Source organism: Bactrocera neohumeralis, chromosome 4, assembly GCF_024586455.1.
Source record: "Bactrocera neohumeralis isolate Rockhampton chromosome 4, APGP_CSIRO_Bneo_wtdbg2-racon-allhic-juicebox.fasta_v2, whole genome shotgun sequence".
Lineage (NCBI taxonomy): Eukaryota > Metazoa > Arthropoda > Insecta > Diptera > Tephritidae > Bactrocera > Bactrocera neohumeralis.
The window spans coordinates 25,181,887-25,202,945 of record NC_065921.1 but is presented as its reverse complement, the minus strand read 5'-3'; the positions used below and the strand labels follow the sequence as shown (position 1 = coordinate 25,202,945).

General features: G+C 37.9%; 1 protein-coding gene across 1 annotated transcript; it reads left to right on the top strand.

Annotated features, from left to right (window-relative positions):
* The first annotated feature begins 201 nt into the window (after positions 1 to 201).
* Positions 202 to 21,050, top strand: LOC126757466 (glycogen debranching enzyme). The gene is made up of 14 exons (XM_050471396.1): positions 202 to 391; positions 5,821 to 6,496; positions 12,204 to 12,828; positions 12,896 to 13,067; positions 13,148 to 13,496; positions 13,567 to 14,970; positions 15,037 to 15,563; positions 15,621 to 15,949; positions 16,017 to 16,194; positions 16,256 to 16,401; positions 16,461 to 17,153; positions 17,215 to 17,686; positions 20,354 to 20,489; positions 20,555 to 21,050. The coding sequence occupies exons 2-14, from the start codon at positions 5,930 to 5,932 to the stop codon at positions 20,591 to 20,593; spliced, it is 5,637 nt and encodes a 1,878-aa protein (XP_050327353.1). The 5' UTR covers positions 202 to 391; positions 5,821 to 5,929; the 3' UTR covers positions 20,594 to 21,050.
* Positions 21,051 to 21,059: the final 9 nt, after the last annotated feature.

The window sequence follows — 21,059 nt, the reverse complement described above, 5'->3', positions numbered from 1 at the left end:
TACATACATACATATGAACATATGTATTTCTGTGTATATTCGTCTGTGTAAGTGACAATAAAGAGAGAGAGCACAACAAACGAAAGCACAAGAGGCGAACGAACGCCCCAAAAGCAATAATGTACATAAAATATACAAAACCACCAGCCCCACAACAGCAGCGATTGCAGCGCCACCAGGCAGGCAGGCAACAGTCAAACGGCGAGAGGTAGTCAAGCTATCAGCTGTGCGATTCGATTCAAAGAGGTCACCTTGAAGTTGTGAATTTCAGTTCAGTCAATTTTATTTTACTCGCAGTTCGTACGCACAGGCATTTTTTCGCCCGATTTTCGACAGATTTTTCAACGTCGCGCCAGCCAACAAAAGTCAGTTAAGTCACAAAAGTTTTTGGGTAAAGTAATCGTTCTGCTTGCATACATATTTTATGGTAGAAATAATACAGATTTGCAAATTTTCCTTTTAAATGCATATGTCACTTAAATGTTTGGTTAAATATGGTGAAAATGCGTGAATTGCATAAACATTTTAAAGTTGTGAACAAAAGGTGCTTCGGGGATGCAAAAAAAAAAAAATATTGTGGAGCATAATACTAATCGGGAAAAAAGTTTTTTTTATATTAAAAGAGAAAAAATTAAAAAAAAAAAAAAATTAAACAAAAACTACCAAAAAAAATATTTAAAAATTAATATTAATAAAATAATACAAAAAAATTATTAAAAAAATAGTAAAAAAAGTTAATAAAATTTGTTTGTTAATTTCCATTAATTTTATATTAAACGAAAAACAGCTGTTAAAAAAATATTAAAAAATAAAATAAAACAAAAAAGATTAAAAAAATATTTTAAAGAAATTAAATACAATTTTTTTGTTAATTTCAATTAATTTTATGTTAAACGAAGTTGTTGTTGTTGTTAAATAAAAAAAAATATTAAAATAAAAAATAAATATTTTAATAAAAATAAATAAATAAAAGTACTAAAAATAAAATAAATAATTAAAGCGTGCGATGCTGAAATAAAGAAATAAATGCGCAAATTCCCTAAAGTGCAGTGACTTCTGGGGCTTACAAAGAATAGAAAAATGGTTTATAGTGGACAGTGAAAATATTTTCTAATTATATACATACAAACAGGTGTATATTTACATATATACAAAATCCTAAAATAAAACGAACCGACTAAAATTGATTTTGATTCAATGCAAAAATCTATACAATTGATTAAAGTTTAATTAGTTAACAGTTTTTGTTGTTGTTGTTTTTTCCTAATTTCTTGTGATTTATTTGCAATTCGCTGATATGGTGTGACCCATTTAAATAAACACATCTATTTTTGCACCAAATTACGCGCATATTTCAGCTCTATATATACATATATAGTATATACAAAGGTATATACATAAGTAAATACGTACATATAAATACCAGCATGATTTACATATTTTTGACCAATTGAACTCGTAGCAGTCAAACTAGAAATAGCGTGTAACAAAAGCAAATAAGCAAAACTAATCAAATGTGTAGCAGAAAAGAAAAGGCGCCACAAGCTGGCTGATAAGCGAGCCGGCAAAACAGAGCAGAGCGGCAATAGGAAGACCAAATGCTAACTACTTGTATATATTAAGTGCAATAATTAAAATTGTTTTATAATGAAACGGCAGTGCTGGTGCAGTGGATTGTTTGCTAATCTTTGAGGAATGTCATTTATAGTAAAAATAATGAAGAATTTGTGCTCGAAGGCGAGTGATAGGCACGTGATAGGAGCTGAGGAGCGTTTGATAATGACGACAGCGCAAGGATTGTTGTGAAAATCGTTAAACAAAACAAGAAAAAGCGCTAACTTCGGTTACACGGAAGCTATAATACTTAACTCAAACAAGAACTTAATTCCGATCGTTCAGTTTGTGTGACAGCTATGTGCTATAGTGATCTAAACTGAACAATTTCTTAGGAGATTGCACCACTGTCTTAGACAATAATTCCTGCCAAATTTCTTGAACAAATCTCGTCAAATAAAAAAGCTTTCCATACCAGCACCTTCTTCCGATCATTCAGCTTGTTTGGCAGCTATAAGCTATAGTGATCTGATTTGAACAATTTCTTCAGATATTACACCATTGCCTTACACAATATCTCATGCCAAATTTAGAGAAGATATCTCGACAAACAAAAAAGCTTTCCATACAAGCACCTTCTTCCGATCGTTCAGTTTGTGTGGCAGCTATGTGCTGTATTAATCCGATATCGGTAGTTGCGACAAATGAGGAGCTTCTTGATGAGAAAAAAACGTGTGCAAATTTTTAAAACAATATCTCAAAAACTGAAGGACTATATAGTACATACATAACTATACAGACAGATGGGCAAAACTACATAGACTCAGCACGTCGTGCTGATCATTTATACATATGTATGTATGTACGTACATATCTTATAAGATCTCCAACGTTTCCTTCTAGGTGTGACAAACTTAATATATCCTGTTTAGGGTATAATTTCTTATAAGTTTCCTTCTAGGTGTGACAAACTTAATACATCCTGTATAGGGTATAATTATGTATACTCCATTCCATAAGACAGATTCTTTATTAGCATTTTATTAAAAAAGAACATTTCTGCTTGAAAAGTTTTATCTTTTTCTACAACAATGACCCAAATATAGCACACAAGTGGCCCATAAATGCTTTTTTTCAAGCAAAATGTATGTGTGCTTGTATACAAATCTAGCGAAGAGGCCCATTTTATGAACAATTTTAGCAACTCAAACACAGAAAAAAATTTAAAGCATAAAGATTAGACAGAAAGGCTACAAACATATATACATATGTATAAATAATTAGTATATATTATATATAATATACATACATATGTACATACAAACGGACACTTATATAGATATGCATTTTGAGACACACCCATTTTCACTATAATTAAATCGGCAAGTAATAAGTACTTGACTTGGTCCGGAGACAACGTCCTAAGTGAATATTTGTATGTATGTATACCTACATATGCATGGCTACAATAAATACAGATATATACATATATGATACATATACATACACCTTAACAGTGTGGTGTTTATTTTTCATCGCCCACTGTCAACAAAAATATTTGTTTTTGCATTAGCCACGAGTGACGTTACGAAGAGAAAGTGAAAGTGCTGCACGTTTTTGATACAGCACACATATCTATATACATACATATGTACATAGGTATAGGATTATGTGTATATACCAGCCCCTCAGCCAAAGTCTCGCTAGACGAATCGCGCGCAGTCGGCAAACGCCAGCGCTTATTTCCGATTTACACATACATAGACATAAGGTCAATGTTGTTGCATTTTCTCAAACGAAACAGCGAGTTCTATGACGTCACTTTTCATTCTCAAGTTCATTGGAAAGGTCATTGGTTTAAGTGCATGCGCTCTTGGTATAGGGTGTATGGTGCAATACGAAGGTGAATTTGGAAATGTAACCTAGAAATTGTGAAATATTCTAATTACATGACATAGACACTACTACAACAACTACCTCGGTGTGAACTAAATTATTTGGACGTGTGCTTGTCTATTTCACAATACTGTAGTGATAATGGTTTTTTAGAGAAGCAGAGTCATCTAAAGATTGAAGATTGGAACAATTTAGAGCATTTTCCTTAAAAATTTCCCTAACTGTCGACATCTACGACCGCTTCGATCATACCTATAAATATTAATTTTGAACACTTTCTCTCGGAAGATTTATTTGCTCGGTTTTACTTCCATCAAAAATTTAGTTTTTCTTAGTTTTGTCGAAAGTTCCATCTAAACTTTTATCCAAATATGCATGCCGAATACGAGAGAGTGTGATGAAATATTTTTTAGGGTGTAGAGAATAATTTTGGACTCACAGCCTTGATTTTACAATTAACATTGCTGACGCATTTTAAACAGATTTCGTCAAAATCAATTCAACTTGGTAAGAGGTGTCTACAACAGTTTTTTAAACCTTAAAAAGGTATATTAATTAAGTTTGCCACGAAGTTTATAACACCCAAAAGGAAACGTCGGAGGCCACACGAAATATATACACCTATAATTGATTAGCGTGACGAGTTGATTCAATTTAGCCATGTTCCTCCTTTTTGAGATATCGACCAGAAATTTGGCACACGAGCTTTTCTTGTTAAGAAGCTGCTCATTTGTCGAAACCGACGATATTGGACCTTGCATGGAATACTTTTTATTTGACAAAGTATCTTCACGAAAGTTGTCATAGATTATTATTCATTGCAACGCTCCAATCCCCGAAAAAATTGTTCAGATCGAATCACTGTAGCATAAGCTGGCATACAAACTGAACGATCTGAATCAATGAATGAATACTTGCATGGAAAACTTTTTTATTCGACGAGGTATCTTCCCGAAATTTGGCATGGAACTTAAACAATGATGCAATCTCCGAAGACAGATCGGATCACTATATAAAAATCAAGATACAAATTTTTTCATTCCCCTTTATGCTATAAAAAATGCACCTGTGAAGTTTATTATAGTTTCGGTGTAGCGTTTTTTTCTTGTTCAAGATATACATAATTTTTTTCTAGAGTTAACTATACTATATAAACAAAAGAAAGTTGGGTTAGTCACATCATTTATAACTGCAGAACGACTTAATCGATTTTGAAGATCTCTGATATGTTGAATTCTTTCCCACTTCTAATAGCAGAATAACTATTAAAATGTCGGAAAGATTAACTTAAAATATTGACTTTAGAAGGACGGAGTCCATAGAAATTACTCGATTCAAAATGTAAACAGAAATTATAAGGAATAATGCCAAAAATTATCAAATCGTTAGGTCTAAATTATACCTTTGGAGATGGTACGACATTGACCAGGTCAGCTGGTTTTAAAGATATTTTGTTCATGAGGAGAATAGATAAGATCTGCAGCTTATACTAGTTCGCTTCGTTTTGAATGAATATGAATGGGAAGCTCAAGGAATTGGAGTGTCATAGTTATAGTTGATCGTGTTATTGGAAATCTTTGCCCTTCACGACGCATTAAAAATTAGAAACTAAACCCAAATGAGTTTTATGGAATGCTGTTGGGGGCTAGATTCTTCAAAAATATTAAATAAAATAAAAAATTGCATCATTCCGATGCTGTTAATCCGATTGCCTTCAAAAAATTATAAGCTTAATTTACTACCGCTCCATTCTGATAATGAATACACGGATGTCTTGACAACTTAATTCTGGCTATCGCCTTGTTATGTGTTGGGACCATCAATAAGCATTTTTTTCGATTCATTCTGCTTACAACTTTCCGATCTGCTTGCGAAGATTATAAACTCAAAATATGCCATTTATTTCTGCTTATCTAGATCCAATCGTCTTGCGGATCTCAAGAGAACCCCTTACTTCAACTATAGTCTAGTTACCACTTATTTCCACTATAGTCTAGTTTGAGTGCTTATAAACTATAGGCAATTTTTATGTGACTCATACTCCAACCCCTGATAGTGGTTATTCTGCTTGATCGACGCTCGTTGCATATTCAGTTTATAAAAGTAGAAAATTATATGAGCCGATAGTAAGTAAACACCCAAAAGATTAACTAAAAATTAGCTGGTATACTTATTGAGGACTATAAAGATTATAAAGGCAGGTCAGCATTACTTGAGGAATTTGTGAAATTCGCACAAAAGTAAAAGAAAAGAAGTCTGAACAATGAATCATTGCACTAACTTTAGACCCTGTATACGTGCCGACTGGTGTGAAAGCGCTTTTTGTGAAAATTTAACCGCTCAGAATTTATATTTCGACAACACATTTAGTTAGTAAGCGAATAAACGCCGAGTCACAAGCAACCAAAGAACGAAAATCCGCAAAAATACCACAGATAATAGATAATAAAGTGCTAAAACGAATAACGAAAATATAAGGATGGACGGTTTTCGACGCCTCTTCGTTGACCTTCAACGACAACTGCACACGCTGCTACAAATAATATTGAATTGGCAATTTGTACGCTGGATCGTCGACTACTATTCGAAATTAACTAACGATCGTAGCATTGACGCCGATGCGAACGCCGACGACGTTAGCGGCAACGCTGACGTACCGCAACCCAACACCAAAACCAACAGTAGACCGCGCATTAAATGGTCGTGCGGTGTAACCGAGGATGGAACAGGAGCCAACAACGCCACGAACATTACGGACGCCAGCAATGCGGTTAGCGATGGCGGCGCTGAGGGTCCGGAAGGGCATAACCGCGCTGCTGCCGAAGCTGTGACGCGCGTCGTTGACACGAAGCGCTCACGAAATGCAGCTTCCGATATGGTCGCGGGTGACCAAGAACAGCAATTGCCCGACATACCGGTGACAGAAACTGTTACGGACGTCGGTCTTGCGGGTGTGCTGAACGCAATTCCAAGCGCAAATATGGGCAATGTGCATAGTAGTAATAAAAACAAGCATAAAGCTAACAAAATTAGTGCTGGCGGTGAGGTATGTTGAGCAAATTTATTGCAGAAAAAGTACAAATATTTCAAAAATTTATGAACAAAAAATAGACTATAACTTTGGGTGTACTTATAATATTGGGAGCTAACGTCAACTTTGTGTATTGAGTGGTACAGCTATTCGGGCGCTTAAATGTTGTCTTAAAAAAGTATTTGTTGCTTTGTTGGATGGTGTTCTATCAGTAATTGGTGTCTAAGGTGCCTACCTAATCTTCCGTATTGCATTTAACCGAAACCCTTTCGTCATCCTCATGTGCACTCTACGCTCGTGACTGATAAGATTCTATGCAAAATCATCGAATCGTTGCATAAATAAGTAATTATATGTCTACATAGGTATGTGTATGTAAGTAACTAAGTGTTAGAAATATGTCTGTGGTGTGCTCTACTAATGTGTTGTGGTGAAAAAGTTGTGTTGCAGTTATGAGACGAAATGCATTTGCAACCATAATCAGTTAGATTCGAGCAGCGAAATCAAAAGGGATTTTGAAAAATATTAGTTTTTACTGAAAAAATACTCAAATATTAAACAATAAATTCGAAAGTATAAATTACTCGTAAGTATATTAATAGTGACAGTTATATAATAACTTATTTATAAATATTAAAAATAAAAATATCAGTTAAACCGCAGCTACAACAACAAACGGCGCGCAAGCAAGTAATTCAAGACTGGCGCCTATGTCAATAATATGCCAAGCAAAACTTATAGACACACATATAAGCATCTATATTAGAGCGGGTCGATTTAGAGGGGGCCAAAAAACGATAAAAGAGTGAATGCGAGAAATGTTCTAAGGATCATTCTGAACAACTTTGCCTAAGCGACTATGGATCTAAAAACGGTTTTGAGCCAGCGATTTTTAAGGGATCATAAAAATTTGTTCGTCAATTTTTGAGATATCTGAATGAGATTAGGTAATAGCGCATTTTGATATTCTATTGATCATTTGTCGGAATCGGCAAGATCGGACAACTATATCATATATATGCCATACAACCGATTATGCAAATTTTTTAAACTTCGCCTTAAATATCGCTGGCTCCAAATTAGTTTTGGTCTCATAGTCTCTTAGGCAAAGTTGTTCATAATGAGCCGTAGGAAACTTCATGCATACGAGTTTTTATTAGTAAAAAAAAAATCGACCCGCTCTAATATATGTAAGCTCTTTTATAACCGCAAATTGCAAACTTGTCGCCAACAACAACGCGATCAACAACAATTATTCTATGATTGCTGTGCTGCAATCCGGCGTCGCGCAGCATGATCGATTTCAAAAATCAGCCGCTCAATTCGTGTGACATTGAAATTCGTCCCGAATGCTCTTGAGTCCAACTATTGTGTATCAAATTAATGCCGATCGCTTCATTAAGAACGAAAAACAAATAACTAATTGGATAAAATTGGGGAAAACACTTAACTTTTATGCATACATACATACATACAAATACATACATACATACAAACACATACATATGTAGATATATATGTATATATGTATATGTTAGTAGTGTATAATTAATACACAATAATTGAAAAAAAATCAGTGCTACCCAAAATCTCATGAATAACGGACCAAGTCAAAAGTATTAATTTTAAGCAGCCTCGTATTATGTACTCCTTTTCACAATAAATTTGGAAAAATATAAGCCAGTGGATAAGCACGCTAAGACTCTAAATAAATTTTTGTTTTAATGTGTTAGTTATGAAAGCCGGAAAAAGGTGAATTATACAAATCTTTAAATATACCCTAAACATTATGTAAGCGATAAATTCGACTGCACTAAAGCTATAATACCCTCCACAGCTTGCTGCATTTCTTACAGCATAAAAGGATATAAAAATATATTTTCCTTGATTTTGATCGCTTCGAATTTCTTGAAAATAACTTGTCAAATAATAAAACTTTCGCCGAGGAGGACGAGAACTTGATTTTGATTGATCGGTTTAAATGGTAGCTATGTATATCCATTAAAGGTCTGATATTGACGCTTCCGAAAAATTATCAGCTACTTGGGGAGAAAAGGACGTGGGCAAAACTTCAGATCAATTACTGCTTCACGTATATGTATATAGTATAGACAGAAAGACGGACATGGCTAAATCAACTCAGATGTTTAGAATATAAAACGACAGATTATGTCAACTTATGCTGTTGCTTAAACTAAAGATTGTTATATTGTCGACCTTTACTAGAAATTGTAAAAACTTCAGATATACATACATATGTATATCCGATATACAAAACCTTTCGTAAAAAGAGTTGGTTCTATGTAACTGGAACGGACCCGGATTTTTATCAGGCCAAAGACTACCAACTCGGCAGATATCGGCCGCTACAACAACCAAAACAACAACCCTTCATAAACCCACATTTGTGGCATAAAGTCACGATTCATTTAAAAAACAAAAAAAAAAAAAAAAACACAAAGCATCTGTAGGTTTGGACTAGTTACCACTAACATTGAACTTTGTTGTGCCCAAAACTCTAATGCTGTGTGAAAAATGATTGAAGTGAAAACTATAATTATCATTTCAAAACCCGTGAGATGGAGGCAAGCTTGGAAGTATCAACAAAATTTTGTTTGATCAACTTGTGGTAAAATCTTCATATGTATGTATGTCCGAAAGGAGGTTCATGCTTATTGTTTTAGAAAAGTGATGAAAGACAAATCACGGTATATAATACCAAGTATAATATGTCGAAATAACATATATGTATGTACATATACATATGCATAGATGAAAGTATGGGTTATCGAGTCCGAAAAGTACATTAACCAACTACTAAGTCGATAATCAAGCAATTTTAATTGGTAATTTCGGCATTTCATAAAAATATTTGTTTTGCAAAAGAGTTCAATGAAATTTCTAAAAATGAATTAAGAGTGATAAATAACTCCGCTAAAATCTAATGCGAGTATAAACACCTCAAACCTATGGGCCATTCGCCGTTAAAACTTGATTTGGCATACAGAACCTCCTGAAAAACTGCGTAGTAACGCTTTTTAACGGCTATAACCGCGTAAGCAGTGTTTACGCCAGTAAAGAAGAAGAACGCTTTTCAACATCAGTTTAAGCTGATGATGCATGATTTGATTAATCTAATTCGAGAAAAATTATAAGAAAATTAGTACAATTAAATAATAGAGATTCTTGATTAAAATGGATCATTGTTTGGAAAACAATGCAACACCTTTAATTTTTGCATTATTTTGACAGAGATATTAGTATCAACTTTTATTCGTCAAATACTAGTGGCTAGAACCCGCGTAAGGTAACGATCGAAAGAGTAAAGACAAATAACTCATAATATCAAAGCTAGTTAAGAGGTTGCCACGTGCTTGAAATTTCAAAGTAAGAAACGTAAGCCAGGGCTAAGTTCGGTTGCAACCGTACTTACTCGCAACTTGCAGGAATCAAAGCCTGGCAATTTTTTTTTTTAGTATAAAACGTCAAACAGAGGATCTGGAAACTCTTAGCAGGAGCTATCACAATACTATTAACAGATCAAAACTTAAATACTTCTTTCTTTGATTAGGTAGAGGTAGATACTGGTGTCCTACCATATGTAGGTTTTGAGACAACTTTAGGGTGTCAATATACAAGTATTTACAGACATATAAATGGGTATATCGAATTCCGAGATTCTTACCTAATTTAAGCTTAAATGACTGGATTATATGGAAAATAGGCGTGGTTGTAGACCGATTTCGCTAATTTTTGTTATTTACCGAAATTGGCTGCAATCGGTTGTCCAAGTCCTGAGATATGGTATTTCACCTTTAGGAGGGCGGTGCCACACCCCTTGTCCAATTTTGACAACGACTCCAATAAAGCCCCCTCAAACCATTTCGAGTGCAAAATTATATGCCCCAAGCATATTTAGTTATTGATTTAACGCACTTTTAGTAGCTTTTAACAGTACCGTAATAAAGCGAGTGGACGGGGTTATCTTACGTTTTTATCCATTTTAACAGTGCCGATAGGGATTTTAAAGGCATTTGCCTTGAGAGAATTTGATTATTGTAGCTTAAGCGATCGTCTCAGTGTGAAATTTTCGAGAAATCAATTTTTTTTACAGTTCTATTTCTTAATTTTGTGCTTAATTATGTCGTATAACGTTTCCAATTAAAGGCGTATTGTGGGCGCCCACCTATGAACTCGTAATTCTTGTTTGCCAAGGAACGTGCATACCAAGTTTCATCAAGATATCTTAATTTTTACACAAGTAACAGTTTGGACGGACGGACAGACAGACAGACAGACACTCTGATTTCAACTTTTCTCGTCTTCCTGATCATTTATATATATAACCTTATATCAAACCCGTTAGCTGAACAGAGAGTATAAAAAGAGCACCAGTAGTTTCAATTTGTTGGAAAGATTTAAAAAGTCATTCGCTATTAAACATGTTTTTTTTTTTACCACATCTTTTTTCTACTTAGTTCAGTGAATATGGGCAAATCGATACTTTTTGTTCAAACCGACGCCATTTTGTTAAAAAAAAAAATTTTGCCGCGCCCACTTTTTCAAATTTTTTCGAGATGTCCCGTATTACTGCGATTTTGTGGAAATGTCAAAACTTAAATTTTGTGCTAAAGTTATGAATCGTATAACGTTAAATAAACGGTTTTGGGCGCCCATTTTGTCGTAATTCTTGTTTGCCAAGGAACGCGCATACCAAGTTTCATCAAGATATCTTAATTTTTACACAAGTAACAGTTTGGACGGACGGACAGACAGACAGACAGACACTCTGATTTCAACTTTTCTCGTCTTCCTGATCATTTATATATATAACCTTATATCATACACCCGTTAGCTGAATAGAGGGTATAAAATAAAGCACCAGTAGGTCGATGCCAACTTTGTTGGGAAGATTTAAAAAGTCTTACAATTAAACATGTTTTTTAAAGAGTTACCACATCTTTATTTTGCTTAGTTCAGTGTAATATGGTGGCAAATGTAGTCAACTGTACGAAAATTAAAAAGAAAAAAAGAGGAAACAAATTTTTGACTGAGATTAGCTTTTGGATTTTGTGGAAATGTCAAAACTATAAAACGCTAAAAATATCGAATATACTAATGTTAAATAAACGGTTTTTGTCGATTTTGTGTTTTGTGCTATCGTTCAGTGGCTTTGTTTTATTTTATAATCTATTCTAAGTATTAGAACTATATATAAACACTAATAATCGCTTAATTGGGCCCGCTTAAAATTTTATTGGTAAAAAATACTATAAATTATTTGGCATAATTGATGTCGATTAAATGAAGAACTAACGGTATAATTTTATAAGTTTTAAAAAAGCTGGTAGTACTGTTAATATGGGATGCTTTATAATATTCAAGCTTTCGGGACTAACCTTTCAATTGTGCCTTATTGTCTTGTAACTTATAAATGTTTTGTCGTTGATAATAATACGTATGTATAAAGATATCAGATATATATTGTATGTAATATAACGTATTCATATTTTATGTTGTTAAGTGTAAGAAATGTGTTTCAATAACCCTAAAGCGTCTAAAATCCTCGGATCACTACACGGGAAGAGCAAAGATTTCCTGCTTTTAATTGTTGCCATAAACAAACCGTTAAGAATTAAATATGCAAATAATGCTTTTCTATGCACCTTTATCGGCATCTAAACCTTTGATGTATCATACTTCATTTTACATTCTCTTTTAGGGCACTAATTCACAAAAGTCTCCCAAGACCACAAACTCACCGAAGAAGCGCAATTCAAAGGAGAAAACTATAAAATCAAACAAGCAGGCAGACGAAGTTGTCGTCGAAAAATCGGAGCCTGATATATTAATATCCAGCTACATAGTCGATAACAAGGCAGCACAGGCGCTAGAGAACTGTTCATCCGAAACGAGTTCAGAGCAGCTTAGCTTGAAATCAGCAGAGACTGTGGAACTTGACGCGCAATTAGTTGACGCAGAAGAACAAAAATCGAATCACACACAAATTTCCTCCCAACCATCGAATTCCAAGGAGCAATTTGATTTGGAACTAAATAATCAGGAAGACGAAACCAAAGAGGAGCCAATTGAAGAAGTCAAAGTTCCGGTAACAACAGCTGTTGGCGCCAAATTTGAAAAACTTAGCGCAGATCAGTTGGTGCTTGCAGAACCAAGAGCACTCAAGATGACTATATCATCTGATATACATAGCGTACCCATCGCTGAGGGTACCAATGCCGAGAGTGTGCTCTATAGAATTAAGCGTGGCACTACACTTCGCGTACATGGCGATGCGTCACTTTTGGGACGCGAAATTATTTTACACACTAATTACCCTGCAGAGGGTAGGTCACTTAACCTGTTAATTGTATAGAAGATACCATCAAATACATATAATTCACTTTCTTGCAGGTAAAAAATTCGTACGCACCGAATACCGTGTACTGGACTGGCATGCGCGTAATGGGAAACCGTTTACCACGAATTTGAGTAAATATGCGCACATTGTCGACACGGACATATTCAGCGAGGTGAAAATGAATCTCTCAGGTACCTTCCGCTTCTGGTTTCAATACAAGGATAGGTATGTAAACGCGTAGGGACCGGTTTTCTAGTAACTAGACTAAGTTTTCTCACTTCGATGCTCTCATAAACATTTTGTAGCAAGGGTTCGGAGCCGGATGGTGCACTTTATGTGCAAGTGGAGCCCACTCTGCATGTCGGTCCACCCGGCGCACAGAAGATCATACCCTTGAATTCGGTGCGCTGTCAGACGGTGCTTACAAAGTTATTGGGTCCGCTCAACACGTGGGAGTCGAAGTTGCGCGTTGCCAAGGAATCGGGCTACAACGTCATACACTTTACGCCAATACAAGAGCTCGGCGGTTCGCGTTCGGCCTATTCGCTGCGCAATCAATTGAAGGTGAATCCGCATTTCGCTGTAAAGAAGGGCGGTGAGGTCAGCTTTGACGATGTGGACAAGGTGATAAAGAAGTGTCGCCAGGAGTGGGGTGTAAGTTTGAGTTTGGTCTACATAATTTTATACCGGACAGTGGCTTACGTCTCATTTATTTTTATTGCAGATAGCTTCCATTTGTGACATTGTGCTAAATCACACGGCCAACGAGTCAGATTGGGTGCGCGAACATCCCGATGTTACCTACTCTTGCGCAACGAGTCCGTATCTGCGTCCCGCTTTTCTGCTTGACGCCTTACTCGCCAAGTGCGGTGAGGATGTGGCTGCCGGGCTTTTGGAGCATGTCGGTGTGCCGGCAGTAATCGAATATGAGGACCACTTGCAGGCGCTCAAATATCAATTACATCAAGTATATTTGCCGAAAGTGAATATTCATGAGCTCTTCCAATGCAATATTAGCAAAACCATTGAGGAATTCATGAGCTTAGTACGCACACGCGCACCACCAAAGCATGTCGCCGACGAGTCACGTTTCAATGAGATACAATTGATTAAAGATCCACAGTTTAAACGTTTGGGTGTGACCATTGATATGAATCTGGCATTGGAGATCTTTAACGCCTTCCATGGCGATTGCTTCGATGAAGAATCACGTTTCCGTAAATGCGCCGAGACTTTGCGTTACCGTTTGGAGGCGATCAATGAGGAAGCGCGTGCAGAGGTTCAAGGTTATCTGGGCTATGCCATCGAAAACTGTTTGGCCGGCATACGGTATGAGCGTGTGCAGCACGATGGTCCACATGTGCGCGTCATTTCCGAGAAGCATCCACTTTTTATGCAATACTTCACACAATTGAAAGCAGTCGGCAAGAGCCTCAAGGAGATAGAGGAAGGCATGTATGGCGATTTGGGTAAATTCTTCCAAGCACACAACGGCTGGGTTATGGGTTATAGTGATCCATTACGCGACTTTGCCGAGGAACAGCCGGGACGTGGTAATGTGTATCTCAAGCGCGAGCTTATTGCTTGGGGAGATAGCGTCAAATTGCGTTACGGCAAGAAACCGGAAGATAGCCCTTATTTGTGGAAACACATGACCGAGTATGTGGTGACAACCGCCAAGATTTTCGATGGTGTACGTTTGGATAACTGTCACTCAACACCACTTCATGTGGCCGAATATCTTTTAGATGCCGCCAGAGCAATTAATCAAGATTTATATGTTGTTGCGGAGCTTTTCACGAACTCCGACGCGACAGATAATGCTTTCGTTAATCGCCTCGGTATTACTTCCTTGATACGTGAAGCTTTGTCCGCTTGGGACTCGCATGAAGAGGGTCGCTTGGTCTACCGCTATGGCGGCGAACCGGTTGGCGCATTCTACGTGAATCCCAAGCGTGATCTAGCACCCAGCGTTGCGCATGCACTTTTCATGGATCAAACGCATGATAATCCATCGCCAGTGGAAAAGCGTTCGGCTTACGATTTATTGCCATCAGCAGCTTTAGTGTCCATGGCTTGTTGTGCCACTGGCAGCAATCGTGGCTATGACGAACTCGTGCCGCATCACGTAAGTTAAAGCATGGAGTCAATCGTTAATCTCGTAAATTTTATACTAAAATAAATATTTAAACAGATCCATGTCGTAGACGAGGAGCGTCAGTACCAGGAATGGGGCAAAGGCGTGGACGGCAATTCCGGCATTATTGCTGCTAAGCGTGCGCTTAATTTGCTGCATGGTCAACTCGCCGAAGAGGGCTTCAATCAAGTGTATGTCGATCAAATGGATCCGAATATAGTCGCGGTTACGCGTCATTCACCAACTACCCACGAAAGTGTTATACTCGTCGCACACACTGCCTTCGGCTATCCACATCCGAATGCTGGACCAACCGGCGTACGTTCACTACGTTTCGAGGGCACATTGAACGAAATTATACTTGAGGCAGATATTGCAATGAAAAGTGATAAACCGTTTGATCGACCGGGTCCATTCAAGAAGGACCCGAATTACATCAACGGCTTCTCACAATTTCAACTCAATTTGCGCGAACACATACCCTTGGATAAGTCGAAAATATTCCGTGCCACTCCACATGTGGATGGCAATGTAACACAACTGGATTTCGAAAACCTGTATCCAGGCTCGGTGGTAGCTATCAGGTAACTTTGATCAACTTTCTCTTGACAAGAGCTGTACAAACGTTTATATTATTACAGAGTGTCTCTGCACAACCCAACGAAACCTCATGCTGAATTCCTTCAAAGACTGGTGACGTCTTTGCAATCCGAAAGCGGTGCGATGTACAAGGAGTTGCGTGAAATAATCGCCAAATTAGACCTGGTTGACTTGAACCGCGCGCTATTTACCTGCGAAGAGGAGGAACGTGATCACGGCTATGGTGGCGCCGCTTATGATATACCCAATTATGGCCGTACAGTTTACTGTGGTCTGCAAGGTTTCATCTCTATATTGACGGAGATATCGCCACGCAACGATTTGGGTCATCCGCTTTGCAACAATTTGCGAGATGGCAATTGGATGATTGGTGCGTAGCAAATGAGTTATTCTCACAACCGAAATTTTCTTTAATGAGATCTCTGTATTCGCAACAGATTATGTGGCTGATCGCCTGGGTCAGCGTGAAGGCACGAAAATATTATCTAAGTGGCTGAAGACCTCTTTTGATCCGTTGAAGAATATACCAAGATACCTCATTCCCTGCTACTTTGACGCCATTTTGAGTGGTGTGTATGAAGCACTTGTTGGCCACACCTACCAACTGATGCCAGAGTGAGTTTATATTGACATTATGTGCCTTACGAGTTTCGAGTTTTTAAATATTTTTCCGCAGATTCATACGAGACGGTCATAACTTCCCGCAAACACTTGCTTTGGCCACATTACAGTTCCTATCGGCGTGCAGATCTGCTAACTTGCCACCGCTCAGTCCGGCTGTTGTACCTCAACCGCCCGAGATATGTGTAACGCTCTCTGCAGGTAAGCTTGCTTTATACACAATTGAACGATTGCTCAAAGTACTCCCGTACTTATCACAGGTTTGCCACACTTCTCCACCGGTTACATGCGCTGCTGGGGTCGTGACACCTTCATTGCATTGCGCGGCATCATGTACCTGACCGGTCGCTATCAGGAGGCGCGCTATATCATACTGGGTTTCGGTCAATGTCTCCGACATGGTCTCATACCAAACTTGTTGGACAATGGCACGAAGCCACGCTTCAACTGCCGAGATGCCGTCTGGTGGTGGTTGAACTCCATTAAACAATATGTCGGCGAAGCACCGCATGGCGTGGAGATCCTCAAGGATTTGGTTTCACGTATTTTCCCCTACGATGATAGTGAGCCACATCCACGTGGCAAATTCGATCAAAAGTTGATCGATGTAATGCAAGAGGCGCTGCAGATACATTTCCAAGGCTTACAATATCGCGAACGCAATGCCGGCTATGAGATTGACGCGCACATGACTGATCAGGGTTTCAACAACAATATCGGCGTACATCCAGAGACGGGTTTCGTCTTCGGCGGCAATATTGCTAATTGCGGCACTTGGATGGATAAGATGGGTTCGTCGGAGAAGGCGGGCAACCGCGGTCGTCCCGCTACACCACGCGATGGCTCCGCGGTGGAGTTGGTTGGACTGCAAATGTCGGTGTTGCGTTTTATGCAATCACTGAGCGAGAAGGGTATTATTAAGTACAAATCTGTGGAACGCAAGGGATCTAATGGTAAAACCTACAAAAAAAAATATATTTTGAAACTTAAATTAAAATTTGATGTAAACTACAGGTGAAGTGACCACATGGACCTACAAGCAATGGGCTGATCGCATTCAAAATAATTTCGAGAAATGCTTCTTTGTCGATGAATCGGAGACGGGTTTGCAAGCGAACAAGAAGAATATCTACAAAGATTCGTATGGTGCTTCGCAGGGTTGGACTGATTTCCAATTGCGTTGCAACTTCCCAATAACAATGGTTGTTGCGCCGGAACTTTTCAATCCACAAAAAGCTTGGGCTGCTTTAGAACAGGCGCGCAAACATCTGCTCGGTCCATTGGGCATGAAGACACTGGATCCCGACGATTGGAATTATCGTCCAAACTATGATAACTCGAATGACGCCGATGACTGCACGGTGGCGCATGGTTTTAACTATCATCAGGGACCTGAATGGCTTTGGCCTATTGGCTTCTATTTACGCGCTCGCCTCATATTCGCCAAGAAGTGCGGTTACCTGGATGCGGCTATCGCAGACACATGGTGAGTTTAAGTGAGAGAAAATTGTGAACATCTCGAATATTAGAAGCTATTTCGATCTGATCTGAGATAGTCTTTGAATGGAAACCACAACTCTCTTTGATTTCTCTTTATTGTGAATATCTACGGTCTTAGGTCAACGAAATCAAAAATAGTGATACAATAGTGACAGATTCAATGCCTTGTTAAGAGCAGTCTGCTCCTGATACGCATCAGTAGACATATTTTTTCCCCTACTGAATTTTTTGACTATTATAAAGCCCCAAGAAAGAGACTACTGAAATAGGTAGTTGTTGTAGCGGCAGAATTCTACTGAGTTGACAATCCAGGATAAAAATCCGGGTCCGTTCCGGTTACGTAAACCCGACTGTCGAGGGAACGGACTGCTGACATAGGTATTATGTCGCAGTGATATGAAGAGCTCTTTTTAAGGTCAAAATTCTACAAGACCACCGCAGTGTCTAACAAGCGGAGATCACAGCAACTAGGAGAAAGCCTTCTTGTTCTGACAAGGAGTGTACTCATAACAAGGAATATTTTCATATATGTATACAGATAGTCAGGCGGCTTTGAGATCACTAGTGTCTCAAGGGTCTCGTCACGCATCCAACTTCACGAACCTGCAAAAGGTTCTAGGTCAAAGTGACATCCCTGGCAATTGTGAAGCGGATGAACTAGCTAGTCACGGTGGAAACACTTCCTGATTTGCTCAACCAGCAGGCAAATGGAAAATGAATGGAACCATGGGTCGCACATACCGACTATTAAAATTTAAAAGGAATGATATAAGAACTCTAGTAGGAGTGCTAACAGGTCACTGTCTAGTTGGCAGACGTGTCAATAGACTAGGAACGCCATATAATGACTACTGCCGAAGCTGTTAGGAGGTAGCAGAGGACGAGACCATTAAACATCTTCTATACGACCGTGAGGCTCTATATCGATATATGGTTTCTCGAGGTCGTGTTTGAGGTTGTTCATTTAAAACTTTTGGTATTGATGAACTTATCATACGGGATGATTCAGAGATGAAACGATAGAGTGAAGCGACTTTAGTCCCGATGGTATCAGAATGGGGCTCCTAAAGGCCTAGGTACGTCATAAGACAATCACTCCACCTAAACTAACCTAAAGTTGAAATCAAAATTTAGAAATAGTTATCGTCTAAAATTGTTCGGGAAACCCTCTGGATCTATCAAATCATAACCGAATCCGAAGTAAAAGCATTGGGCCAAAGAAGATTTGTTAATCAACGATTTGTTGTAGCTTTGGAGAAGTATAATAATACACCAGTAGTTTAGAGGAATACTTCCACGACAGTCGGTTCTGTCAACACGGCAGAATTCTGTTGCTACAACAATAACAACAGGAACGTTCCAAACGTGTCAATCGTTGGTCGGGTAGTTGTAAAAAAAAAGGCAGCATTCTCGATATAATTCTAAGAATGCTGCAGAGTCTACATTGATTCGCCGGAAATATGTAAAACCATGTCCATTCCGGTTATCTAAATAAGACTGTCGTGGGAACAAGTCTTACAAGATTTTCCTTATCGATTGAAACACTCAACTCTACTGCAATTTCGACTGGAAATGAGTTAATTTTTTGTAATTCGGCTAGTTAGTAATGAAACGAACATTAGTTAGGGAGAGCTCACTCACAAATAGTTAAATATTCAAGAGAAAAAGTGTCTCTAGTAATTTCTAAGAGAGTAAATATTTTTTGAATGAATTTTGTAAAGCCAAAAAATTCGTTCTAAATAACACCGATGTATCGAGAAAATATTTAAATAAATTGAGGACGTTTTCATCTAACGGGTTTTTTAATAGGGACGCTACAAAGTAGACCGATAGGGACAGCAAACGATACCATTTTTTCCTCGCTCTTGCGACATTTATCTTCAGTAAGGGTTGCCATTTCATCATGGAAAGATATACGATCCAACAACGAGTCGAAATTGTTAAAATTTACTACCGAAATTCGAAGTCAGTAACCCAAACTTTAAGAGCGCTACGTCCAATTTATGGTCGTCATAATCGTCCTGTCATATCAACAATTGAACGTTTAGTGGAAAAATGTGAGTACACACGTTACTGTGAATCGCGCACCGCCTTTTCGCCCAAATTGGATGATATGGACTTGGACAATATTTGATTCCATCTAGATAGCGCCACAAGCCACACAGCGAATGTCACAATTGAAAACCAAGTTTGGTGAACGTGTTATCTCCCGAAATGGCTCAGCCAATTGGCTGTCTCGATCGTGCGATTTGACGCCGTTAGACTATTTCGCGTGAAGCTACGTCAAGTCTATGGTCTATGGCAGCAAGCCAACGGCAATTGAGGAACTTCGTATGAATATCGAACGTGAAATTGCAGCAGTATCGGCCGATTTATGCTTAAAAACCGTCGACAATTGAGTTCAGCCTCTGGACTTCTGCAAATGTGCCCGTGGTGGCCATGCAAATCGCGTTTCATACATAATGGTATCGAATGTACTTTCACAGGAATAAAGAACTTCATTGATAATCTCTATATACTCGCTCTTATTGAAAAAAACTCGTTATAAATTATCACCAAAATTTAAGAAACATCAGCCTAACCTTTACGACTAACATATACATATGTACAAATATAAAATTTATAAAATATATATTTTCATTACCCCCTCAAGGTCAATTTTGCGCGCTCACTTAAAGGAGCTACACACCTCCCATTGGCGTGGACTGCCCGAACTGACCAACGATAACGGTGCCTATTGTCATGATTCCTGTCGTACGCAGGCTTGGAGTGTGGCCACCATATTAGAGGTAAAATTGTAACGGTTCTTAAAAAAAATATTTGAAATGTTAAATTTTTCGAATTCTTTTTCTAGGTTCTGCATGATTTGCACGCCATTGGCGGCGATGTTTGAAGCGCGCAAATTTTTGCCTCACAGACCTAAAGCTTCTAGGCAGCGTAAGAAAGAGCAAAAACAGGAGATTGTGAGAAAGTGCACACAATTGATCAAAATACAAATAAGAAAAAATTGCCTAAAACAGATCCTTAAGATCACCTTCATTGTTGTTTACTTCGTGCGTTCATTAGATTATTGTTGTTGTAATACATTTTATATACATACAACCAGATACTAGAGAAGTGTACCATTATGCTGTTGACTATTTTAAAAACATACATACATACATATACATACAATATTTTTTGTATACCTTAAGACGGTTAGTTGAAGCTAAGTATTGTGAGCTCACTAACTCAACGAACTAATCGCTAGTAATTGAAAGCATATCAAATGCGTATAAAAAGTTAAGAGAAATTACTAACAACACACACACACACATAAATATATTACGAAAATCTTGTTAGTTTAAAAATTGTTTGTG